At 38.7% G+C, this 12,480-nt stretch overlaps 1 protein-coding gene across 1 annotated transcript in view; it reads right to left on the reverse strand.

Annotated features, from left to right (window-relative positions):
• The window catches only part of SYNE1 (spectrin repeat containing nuclear envelope protein 1), a 507,598-nt gene that overhangs the window by 177,335 nt on the left and 317,783 nt on the right, over positions 1–12,480 (reverse strand). The window contains 8 exon segments of the mRNA XM_043511213.1: positions 751–873; positions 2,064–2,249; positions 5,152–5,289; positions 6,991–7,173; positions 9,711–9,863; positions 10,053–10,208; positions 11,190–11,355; positions 12,174–12,436. Of these exon segments, the coding sequence (XP_043367148.1) occupies positions 751–873; positions 2,064–2,249; positions 5,152–5,289; positions 6,991–7,173; positions 9,711–9,863; positions 10,053–10,208; positions 11,190–11,355; positions 12,174–12,436 (1,368 nt within the window).

A 12,480-nucleotide genomic window follows, 5' to 3' on the forward strand; every position in this document is an offset into this window, starting at 1 on the left:
CTCCGAACATTCACCCCATCTGTGTTTGTAGATTTTAATCTTTTCCAGGAACACAAACAAAATTCCATTCTACCAGTGGTTTAACCAAAACAAACCAGCAGATGTCTAGCTAGTGTAATCAAGTACTCAGGAAATTGTAATCAAGTACTCAGAGTCACTGTTCTGGTTAAGCTGATCCATGAGGCAAAGAACAAAAGGTAACCACAAGCAAATCTCCATAATAAGCCAATTGAAATACAAAAAGCTGCTATATTCTATGGAGGCAGAGATGGTTAATAGATAGAGCAATGTACTGGTATTCAGGGACCTGGATTCTATTCCCTTTTTTGGACGCTGGCCTTCTGGGTGGGTGGGCTAGTCAGTCCATCTTTCTATGCCTGTTTCCCTCCTCTGTAAAATGGAGATTATGATGTTGACCTTCTTTGTAAAGCTCTTAGAGATCCACTGATGGAATAGGCTATACAAAGGATAGTATTATTATGGGGTAGATTATTACTTTAGGCACAGCCCTGAGGTAGGTGCGAGTACACAAGCTGCATCAACTCAGGAATAGCCCCATGAAGCATTCAACCTTGGAGACACCTTTCTAGGTAACAATTCCTCCCCTGCTTTCTCCATGCCTATGGACAATTTACGGCTGGCTTCCAATATCCTGACTCACGGTAAGTAGTGCCTTACTCCCGGGGCACCCCCACTGATTAGAGTTGCTCACTTCATTTCCATGTTATCTTTGTGGCTTAACCCTTTTACCTGTCTGTGAGAAAGTTGTTCTTTTAGACTCAAACGCCCAAGCTCTGGAGAGATCAGGGTAGCTTGGGCTTGTTCCAAAGCAGCCTGTAGAGTTTTCACCTCAGCTTCAAATTTCTTCATATCCTGCAAAAAATAAAATTCAGGGACACACAAGAAAGAAATGAACGCCACAGATGTATCTGGTATTATAGTATCCACTATGTAATCCACACACAACTCCAGTTTTTTCAATATAAACTACAATTTTAAGTTATTGGGAGTGTCAAAAATCTTTACTCTTATTACACCCTGGGATCGATTGGAAAAGGAGCTCTGCAAGACACAGATATCACAAAGTATCCTCTCAAACAAATTCAATCTGGACTTGATTGAAGTGATACCATTCACTTCCGTGATACTTAAGTATTCAGACCAGTGTCTGATTTGTACCATAAACAATAAAATCAGCCTTGACTTTATGAGCTTGTGGTTGACACGTTTTGTGTCTCAGATTTTATTTAAAAGTTCTGTATCACCTTACTGTGCTTTATTACAGAACATCTGCTATATTGCAGTATATGATTGCTGAGCTCAGATCATGTGATGGGTCAAGGACCGCATTTTAGCTTTAACTAGAAAAAGCAGATCTATCTGCCATACCTTTAACTGAATTTACATAACTTTCGCATATTTATCAATTTGTATCTTTTCTGTACCTGCAGCCAGCATCAGAAGGAATACCATAATTGCAATGGAAAACCCTCTCGAGCACCAGGAAAGCTACATTATGATAGAGCAGTTTTTTATTTGACTATTGGCTTAAAAAATAAATCTGAGCCATTTTCTGGCCATAAAAGCAATATGTTTTTCAGTACACCCACTGGAAAATTAAAAAAAAGACGCTTTCTGCACTTTTGCACATGCCCTTGTTGAAATGTGTAAATCCCTCATGCTCATGCACTAGGTAGGGTTAACATATATAAATCCTAGTATGCACACACATTGAGGAGTTTGCATATTAAAAGCATGATACATGTGAAAGTGCACACTCTTTCGGGTTCACCCATTTGGAAATGGGGACCTTACTCTCTACGGTTTTGCCACAATCCAACTTCTAGTCGAGTCAGCAGAAAGACTCCCATGAACTTCAGTAGGAGCTGGATGAGACTTGTAGAAGGAAGATATTGGAAATGGCACAATATCAGTTCCATTTCTTTTTCTATGATAAAGACTTTATAAACCATAGATGACCTGTTCTGCTGCTACGCCTACAAACATGATGACATGAACAGTTACTCCAGCTGTCAGCCAGCTACGAAGGGCACTTCAAGTACCTTGGCTGCATCCTGGAGATTTTGGAGCCGCAGTTTGATAATTTGCTGTAGCTCTTCTGTCTGCCGCCCCAGTTCCAACACTTGCTGAGTCATCCCTTCAGTACAGTAAACGCTTGAAAGATATTCTATTTTCTCATTCATGGACTCGAGATCACCATGTATCTCTCCAGACTCCTCAAGCATGGTCTGGATGGAAGAACCATATCACCAAAGTTAAGTGACACCTTTTAGATTCAGCAAAACGTTTAGGCATGTGCTCAACCCTAATATTTAGCACAGCACTTAATCACATACTTAAGAATAAGTAGGTTTTTAAGTTCCATGGACTTCAATTAGACTTAAGCAAATCTTTATGTTGAGCATGAACTTCAGAGCTTTAGTTTATTAAGCCATAAAACACTAGCATAAATTTTATCATTTCAGAAGCTGCACCTCTCCACACATCAGTTTTTTTAAGAATTTCTCCATATACGTTAGCTTGTTGTTACATAAAAGGTATAATACACACTAAGTATGGCCCTGATTCAGCCTGGACATCTGCTGGACCTATGTGGTAGCAGAAAGATTTCAGGTGGAGCAAACAGTGTGGCGGCCAAGACAGTGGATGTTAGCTCTGCCTAAAATGCAGATGGCCTGCCCAGGAAGTAGGCATACTCAGGGTGTCCTGGGGTGTGTGCTGAATCAGTTGTCCTTAGTAGCCTCTAACAGCAGGGTGGGAAATCATCACAGATAGCAGAAACAGCAGCTTCCCCAGGGTGAACTCCCTTGGAGCAGAGCAACTTCACTAATACAGGGAAGGTAACTTATACCTTTCTGCTCTAGTGAGAATTATACACATGGGGTCAGATTCACCAACACATTATATGTTTTTAGTCTCGGTCAGATGGCAGCACCTGCTGTTGGGTCAGATTCATTTTCTATTGACTGCTTGGGACGGTCCGATTCGCAGAATCATGTAACACGCCACTATTTCCATGTATGCACAATCCACACAGTGTCTCACACACACACACACACACACACACACACACACCCATACCCCCACCCACCCATACAATCAACACTGTTCAGGGGATATCAAAACTTGTGGATAAGCAGAGATGTGGAATATTCAGGGAGCAACTAGGAAAGTGGCTACATTTCTCAAAGGATGGTTCAGAGAAGAGGCAGCTGTGGTTCAGCAGGGCTTGGTAAACGGGTTTGCTGTATCATCATAAAACTGTTACATTTTAAAAAAATTGCACCAAAGTCATATTTACAAAATATGCAGTGGAATGCACATGTGCCTGCAGTGTCATTTAATTACACATATTTTCTGTAACTTGTCAATCTGTAAAGAATTTTAGAACACTTAATATGAATGCTGCCATATGAGACCAAAATCTCTTATTTTAGTTTATTCTAGAAAAATACATTAGTGCATGTGTTACCAAATATATAGAAAATGTTGCTCAGCACAACTAGAATTTATAATCTGCTGTTGTATGTGCTGTAACATCTATCAACAGGAATTAGTGTGATCTGTTTCAGAGGTGAACTACCTGCCATGAGCCAATCTCTGTGTACTTCACACTATCCACTTAAAGCATTATACCCAGACAAACGCTGTTAGTAAGTAAATACATCAGAGTAAAAGCGAAGACAAGGTGGAATCATATGGGGACCTACTGCATTGAACAATAAATATATTGTTTTTCCAGTATCATAGAATATCAGGGTTGGAAGGGACCTCAGGAGATCTAGTCCAACCCCCTGCTCCAAAATCCCCAATTTTTGCCCCAGATCCCGAAATGGCCCCCTCAATTGATTGAACTCCCAACCCTGGGTTTAGCAGGCCAATGCACAAACCACTGAGCTACCCCTCCCCTGAAAAATAAAATCACCTCTTCTGGCCATTGCACAGCCACAAAAGTCCAGCATTTTTTATTTTTTGTATTGCAATAGTGTGATCCTAATTGAGCATCAGTGCCACCTGGCAGAGAGTCCACCATACTGTAACTCATTTCAGGACGGACACACTCACTACCCCCAACACAATGCTGTCATAGTATGCAGATAGAAGGTGTCATGTAAAGTTTCATAGGTGATCTAATGATTCACTGGTCCCAAAAATCATTGCGTGATTTAGGTATGGGTTATGTTCAAAGAGTTGTGTGTGTGCTGGAAATATATTCTTAAAAAGTGTATTTGAGAGGCAGTGCCTACACCAAGCCTGACAAAGCCAAGCCTAGACAAATGAATCTGGATTTACCTGTCTGAACAGCTTGATTACAATGAGGACAATGAAAGCATATATATACATATAAGGTAAACAAAGCCATCAAGCTAACACGTGGTGGAGGAGACAACTTAGTAAGTATGCCAGGGGACATGATTTACATCCCAGGAAGGCTTCTCAGCTCCTAAGGTCAAGACAATGGACTTGGGAAAATATAAGGAGAGCAAACGGACATTTTAGTTATCCATCTCTTAGTGGACATGGGGTACAGCACTCTCTGAGCCTGTGAAAGTTGGATTTCCTAGCCTGGCAGGCTAGAGATGCTGGTAACTAGATGCAAGTAAGAAAACTGCTTAGGCAAAGACTGTAACTTGCTAAAATTAAGTTTTAGTCAATAGAAAGCTTATATTGTTTTGTTTATAACCATACCCGTCTCTTTCTCTTGCCTATTATCACTTAAATCTCTGTTCCTTGTTAGTAAACTTATTTTTAATTTTACTTACTCTAAATTTCAGTGCTATTATAAACTGAATTAAAGTGTGATTCCTCAATTAAACTAACAGATTGGTGTGCGCTCTGTCTCTTTGGAAGTAGCAAACAATGATTTCTGTGAATGTCCAGTGAGAGGAACTGAACACTACAGAGAACTGTCTTTGGGAGAACTCCAGTTCACTGTATGTTACCTACAAGGCAAGGTTTAGACTGACAGAGTCTCAAGGGTTTGCTGGTAAAGCAGATAGACACACACAGTCTGATCTCTCTTGCTGAGGCAGAGGGGTAACACAGTGGCTTACGGTTCTGGATATCCTGAACAGAATGTGACAAATGGGCATTAAACCATCCCCTGAAATCTGTAGCTCATATAGTCACCTGATATGCCATAAACTGGTCACGAAGCTGGGAGGCAGAATTCCATGTGATGCTACCATGCACTAGACTCTTCGCTTTCTCGATCCATTTCAGTATGAACTCCTGCATCTCACTGTATTCTTCCAAGTGTGAAGCAGCCTGAAAATAAAAAGATCCATTTTATAAACCTGAAAAATCAATCCTGCACAGTAGGTCTCTGAACATTTTTTAAAAGTGGCAAAAGTAGATCAATCTACCTATTTTTTTGGTGGGGAGGGTAATTTGTAATATTTTTCAATCACTATTATTAATTAATTATTATTATTATTGAATTTAGTAAAAATATTTCACATTATGAAGATAAATTATGTACGTCTCTAAAGGCAGGTGTAACTATTTTTTTGGAAGTTCTTCCTAAAGAAACTAGGACACATTAGGAGTGTGTGGGTGATGTGCATGCCTGAGATTGTCACACATGAATGTATTCTACCTTCTTGCTCAGCTCAAGACTCCCACTTAAGTATAGTCATTCTTATCTTTGTGTCTTATCTTAGTCTCTCCCTTATATCTCTTTCCTGCCTGCAATCCCACACATCCCTCGCTCTCTATTTAAAGTCTGCTTTCTCTGTCTGGCCTATCAATGTTAATTTTCCAAAAGAAGAAAAGTGGTATACTTATTTTAAAAATACAAAGACACAAACTGCACTGATTTCTGATACACCCACTTTTCTGGTTAGCAAGTACATTATAACTCCGATTCTCTACTCACTTAACAGAAATAACTCTACTGAAATCAGTGGATTTGCACTGTAAGAATGGAGACAAACCCTGTGAATTTGAATTGTATTGTTTGTCTAAAGCACTTGGATTGTAAGCTTCTTGGGATTGGGAATGGGGTTTCTTCCGTGTTTTGTATTGTGCTGAACTAAAATACCGGACAACTCTTTCACCAAGCACTTTTTGTTAAAAGTAATATTGATTGAAAATTATTCTGACAGATATTTTCGATCTTCTTTTGGAGAAACTTTCTTGCAGAGGCAATGGAAAACAATACCATGAAACAGTATCCACTTCAAGTTCTGTAAAATCTTCTCAAAGCATTTTGAAAATGGGGCTCATGACGTATCAGGATTATGGATGGCAGGACCACAAAGAGTCCCTTCCCTCACTCTTATCTCAACTATTCAAAATACCAACATGCCAAGATGGTACCTCAACTTCCTTCCTTGTTAGGCCCTTTTTCTATGGCTCAATTGCTTGTACTGATCCAAATTTAACAAAGCATGTGCTCAATTAGACTTTGCACACTGAAGTCATTTGGACAAAGCATGTGCTTAAATTCTTTGCTGAGCAGGAACAGACTGCTGAATTGGAGCCATTTTTAATTATTTTATTTCTAGACTTTTCTATTGCTGTATTCAGGCTATGATCACCCTTCCCTCCTTCCCCCATATCCAAATGAATATTAAGGGAGAGCTGCACTAGTAAGATTTAACTCCAGAGGAGGGGGCAGGTACTGCACTAGGCATGCTGCTGTTGGAAGGCAGCTTTAAAACCTGGTTGGGTCTCCATAGGAACTTTGCTGACATGTTTCCCGGCAAAGGGGCTGAATCAGCATCTCTCCAAATCAGAATTATTCCGCCCTCCTGACTTGGCCATGCTTCATTCAGCCAGACTTGCATTTGCCTAAGGCCCATCCACAAGGAGCATATTCGGCCCTGAATATGCACATATTACACATTATTCCAAGAGACAATAATGTTTTTATGTAACTATACAAAAAATAAACGTAATTAATCAGAAATCACCATTTTCTTGGAGCCTCTAAAAGGAAATAAATTAAATGATTTGACACCATACCTGGTTGAGTTTGGCTGCTCTGTACTCAGCCTGTCTAATGGTCTGTTGGTGTAGCCCAGTCAGTTTCTCTATCCTGTTAGCCAGCTGTTTAGCCAGCTGGTTGTTCTGCTCTGCGAAATCTTGTACAGATGCGTCCAGTTCCACCAGCTTTATATTGCAGCTGTCCAATTCCTCACCTAGGATCTGGAACAGGAGAGAGCATTTTACTTACAAAATCAGTGAGTGGGCGTTGGTTTTTAAATAGCCTTTTTGTGATTTTGATACTTTTTCCAAAGTTTCCATAGTTTGTTCCATTTCTATTTTGGCTGCATACCAGTAATTTTTCTTTAAGCAAAAAGGTAGTAGAGCAGGATGTGTGATCCTCTCTTCAATGACTGGCATTGCTGTTTCTTCCCCATGTTCCTGTACAAGATGGATAACATTTTCCCTCCCGCACCAGAAGATTGAGTCACTTAGTGTTACATCTACCAGTATTGGCCGTGGTCCTATGTTTGCCCTCAGACTGAGTGGTCAACACATTGTTGTCATGATGAAGGTTTGGGCTGGTCATATGAGAGTATGGATTGATTTTTTAAAAAAAGAAACCTTTTATGAAAAATTCAGAATGTGTCATTAAATATCCATTTTGTTTTTTTTCTATTAGTATCATCAGTTGGTGCTGTGCACTAGACAATTTGATTTTGTCACATGATCAGTTTGGACAACATTTCAATAAATATAAAAACTTCATCAGTAGAATCTCTTAGATACAAATAGACTTCACTGTATATAATGGGGTGGTTTGATAACAAAGATGTTATAAGAGATTGGGAGGAATCTACTACAACAGGAAAAGCCATGAATTATGCAGTTCAACTTAAATGAATGACAATAAAACTTTCTAACATAGCAGACCATCATGTATTTTGTATTGTGTGGATATATTTAAAAATATATTGGAACTATTTTATGTACAGTGTTTTATGTATCCCACCACATGCAAAGGCAGGTGTCCTAGTTATCTATGATTCTTCTCGCACAAATCTGTAAAGGAGAGAAGAAATGTTACCTACTCCATTTTAGAGAAGTTATTTTTTAAAAAAAGATCTAAAAGAGCTTTTCTTTACACAGTGGCATATGACATCTTGGAATCTTGCAGGGCTGCAAGAATATTACATGTATTATGCTGTAAAATTGCTCATTTCCACAAACTTCAAAGTGCTGTTTACAATTATTATTGTACAAATCACAACAAAAAGACAAAATCTGGTCCAGGACTGAACACTGTCTATGCTGCATCTCAGAACAGTTTTACTGTGAGGGAAATTCTATTTTGGACTGTTTTTCTATGATAGAGAATAGTCCAGGAGGAAAGGAAAGATTTCTTGACAGGTTAATCTTCATTTTTAATCAGATCTGTTTCAAGCTATTCAGAGGTGCAGAATATTGTGGAAGAGATCGGTTAGAGTGCAAATGGAGTGGTAAAGGTTCATGGTAAATCAGCATCACAAAAGTGACACAGCTAACTAATCTACCCATAGATATACATCTACCTATTTCAACACACACACTATTGTATTATAGGTGTGCATATGTACATCTCTATATTGCAGTATTGAAAGCTATGGAGTTTATATTGATTAAAGTTCCAATTTTTTTAAAAAAGTCTTAAAATGGATCAACTAGAAATCATTTGATATATTCATAACTAATTTGTATCCCATATATATTACAGCCATAGTTTCAGCATTAAAACAAAACTATTACTTCTGTGATAGAAGCCAACCTTGTATCACAATTAACAGATAAATGTAGTTGTGGAAATATTACTAGATGTCCAATGATGCAAGAACATTTCATCTAAAGTTGGAGATACAGGAAAACACATTTAATTTATTTTACAGCAACTTAACTGGGGCAATTATGAACCAGTTTCAGTGGGATGCATTTCAGTGGTCCTGTACAGCAGAAAAATATACTTGGGAGGCAAAATTTTAAAGCAGCATACCAAGAGAGATTGGTGCTTTCTGTCACATCAGTAATTTTTCCTCTGTGTGCAGCACTTTGCTCACTTCAAGCTAGTGACCAAGTCCATCTTACCTTAGTGTAGTTTTAAAAAGTATGTAATATTTTGTGATAAACTTAATAGCAACTCTTTCATACAAATGAGCATTTGCAAGCACAATATATGTCTAATAGCCTCAGCAAACCAGCAAGATCATGAAGGGCCAGATTGTGTCACCCTTACTCAAACTGAACAGCACATTGAGCTTCATGAGCAGTCCCACTTATATGAATGGAACTACTTTCTGAGAAAGGTACTAATCAGCATGAACAAGGATGGCCCATAGGGATAACTCGTGCTGTTTTGGTGCAGCCTGAATAAAAGGGCAGTGTGGTTGCCACATGAGGCTCCCTAATTGCACTGGGTATAATGGGTTATTTACCACACCCCTTTTTGAAGGGGAAGGCGGTAGCATACTCTTCTATGTATGGCCTGACAGCTCTGCCTGCTCCCTGTCCCTTTCACCCACTTCATATTTGTTCCCATGGGAAACATTTGGGGGCAGCCCTGCATGTGCACATGTGCAGAGGTCATGGAAACCCTCAGATAGCCTGGATAAAGGGAACCCTTACTCCTTCTAGCTGTATAAGGCAAACTCACCATTCAGCCCTTTGTGAGCTGGAATATGCCAATTCAGAACATTTCACCGCATAAGCAGATAAAGCGTTTTTCTTACCTTTTGATCTATTTTAGCTTGTTCTATATTACTTGTCTTCTCCTTCAGCTTGGATAGAATTCCATTTAGTTCTTTTGCTGTCACCTGGATTTTCTGATCAAACTCTTGATTCAATGTTTTGCTGTGCTGGGCTTCCTTCTCTTTGGCTTGAATCTGCCAGAAACAGCAGCAGTAAGCAACAAACCAACTAATCATACACTTTTCTTTCCTAGGAGGATTCTCTTGCAAAACTAAGGAGGTAACAAGGCTTGGAATATCACAACATTTCATTCAGTTACTGTCCTTTTGAAAATTATCATAGTATCATAGGTTTATATAGTGCCTTCTTCCAGGACGTTTTACCTGATCATGTATGGTTACCAGGGCCAGTCCCACTTCTGCTAACTGAAGAGACAGTTCAGAAGGTAAGATGGTGTAAAGCCCCAGGTACTTATTCTGCTGCTGTTCAGCCATTTTCTCAACAGCTTGGCGGTGAGTAGTTACTTCACTGAGGAGAGCCTAGAGGATAGAAAAAAAGGTGTCATTCAGGAACACTGTAGAAGAAAAACAATAACTTTGAGAAAAATATTTCTTAAAACTGAACAGAATTAGCTTGCAGGTATCAAGGGTAGAAGCATGAGAATGTCTGTAACAAAGCCTAGAATCACATGAAAATCCCCAGTTTTTGAGTTTCACTAAAAACTGAAAATTCAGACCAGTTCCATCTGAATGTTTGCTAGCTTAAGTAAACCAAACAATTTAGAATTTTGGAGCAAAAAATCATGCAAACGTTTTCTGTTTCATAACATGGTTTTAATACAAAACCAGCAGTTTATACTGAGATTTTGGGTCCATTCATACATAAAATATAAATGAATACTCAGGTAAACTGGTGCTGAGATTATTATAAAAAGTGGTGTGTTGGCTCTTAACGACTCAATCCATTGTTAGACAGGTAGTTGTCTGCATTGCTAATTTCTGTATATGCCATTATATTTCAGAAGTTCACCTTCTCTAACACTTTTTGCTACCCAAAGAAAGAAAATACTCATGTGAGCTCATCTATATTGAAACAGTTATGTTTTGAGGATCTTCATTTAAAATGTTCCCCCCCACACAAGAAAATACTTTATTATACTCTGTCCATACATTTTGAGCATCTTCATTTAAAATGTTTTTCCCCCCCAAGAAGAAAATAAATACCTTATACTTCGCCATCCATATTCTAGGGTTTACCTTTATTTGAGATAGAATGAAGAAAGCTGCTAACTCCTATCCTATGTATCTAGGAAGGGAGAATGTATCATAGCTCTCTTACTACACACCATTTCTGAAGCTGATGGGTTTGCTTTATAAGTTTGTCCAATTGCTAGTGCAAAGAATTCATTCATATTGTATAATTCCAATTCATTCTAATTTAATCTGAGTTAGTGCTCATAAACAGAAAAAACACCAAAGGTGTTTTACAAGGGGCACAAGAACATTACAAGTTTGATATACCTGCAACTCCTCAAGTTGAGCATCTATTTCCATGGTGGGATTTAGCAAATATTCTCTAGTTTCCTGAATCCAAGACTTCACTATATTAATCTCTAGCTCCACCTCCTCACGCTCCTTGAGTTCCTGTTTCACCAACTTCCCACTTTTCTTCACCTTCTGTTGCATGCTTCAAAACAAAAACATATATATTATTTGTGAAGAACTACATCTTGCTAAAAATTTCATTATATTTTGTCAATTTTTACTGAATGATACAAAGAACAAATAAAGGAGACTGTTGCACAACATTATGCATGTAAAGGGTGACTAATAAAAAATCAAGTGGTGTTACAGAACACTAAAACACTAAGTTTCAGATGTTTAATTCCACAGATCACCCATTTTACGTAGTGTGTCTTGACTGTATATATGCGATACTGTTGTAGGCCTGAGAGTTCCAGGGTATTAGAAAGACATGGTGGGCGAGATAATATATTTTATTATACCATCTTCTGTTGAAGAAAGAGAAGCTTTCGACCTTACACAGAGCACTTTCTTCAGGTCTGGGAAACATACTATGAGTGTCACAGGTAAATACAAGGTGGAACAGAATTATTTATGCTGAACAATCTGTTCCACCTTGTACTTAGCTGTGACACCATCCGTATATTTCCCAGAGTTGAAGAAAAGTTCTGCGTAAGCACGAAAACTTGTCTCTCTCACCAGCAGAAGTTGGCCCAATAAAAATTATCTTACTCGCCTGTCTCTCTTGATTGTATGTCTTTGTTACACACAGAGAGGGATAGGCATAGAGTAGCTGTTATAAGACACAGTTCAGCTACTTGATCAGGCTACCCTGACTTTAAATACATTTAACACACTTCCATTGAGGACTTGAGTCAGATTTTGAATATTTTATTGGTATGTTGCCAACCGTACACTAATGTAAAAAGAACATGATTTTTCTAGCTAATATACTTTACTTAAATACTGTTTTCTCCTTACTTGTGGCATCGGTCTTGCATTGCTTTGATTTCTTGCATGAATGGTAGCTTCTCTTGTGAAGAAGTCTCCATTTCCACATCCTGGAGCATGCTCACTGCATGCTGCTTGAGCAGACCCAAAGATGACAACTGCTGTTCCAGCTCCAGAATGAAAGTGCTGTGGTAACCCAGAAGATCCAGAAGCTCTGTCTTTGATACCTTCTCAACTGAGCTCTCTGGTAAGCGACTTTGTAGTTGATCTATCATTATGGTGGCTTTTTGAATCTAAGGAAAGAGAAACAGGTTTTGACCACAATAAAGGTAAAACA

This window comes from Dermochelys coriacea, chromosome 3, assembly GCF_009764565.3.
Source record: "Dermochelys coriacea isolate rDerCor1 chromosome 3, rDerCor1.pri.v4, whole genome shotgun sequence".
Classification (NCBI taxonomy): domain Eukaryota; kingdom Metazoa; phylum Chordata; order Testudines; family Dermochelyidae; genus Dermochelys; species Dermochelys coriacea.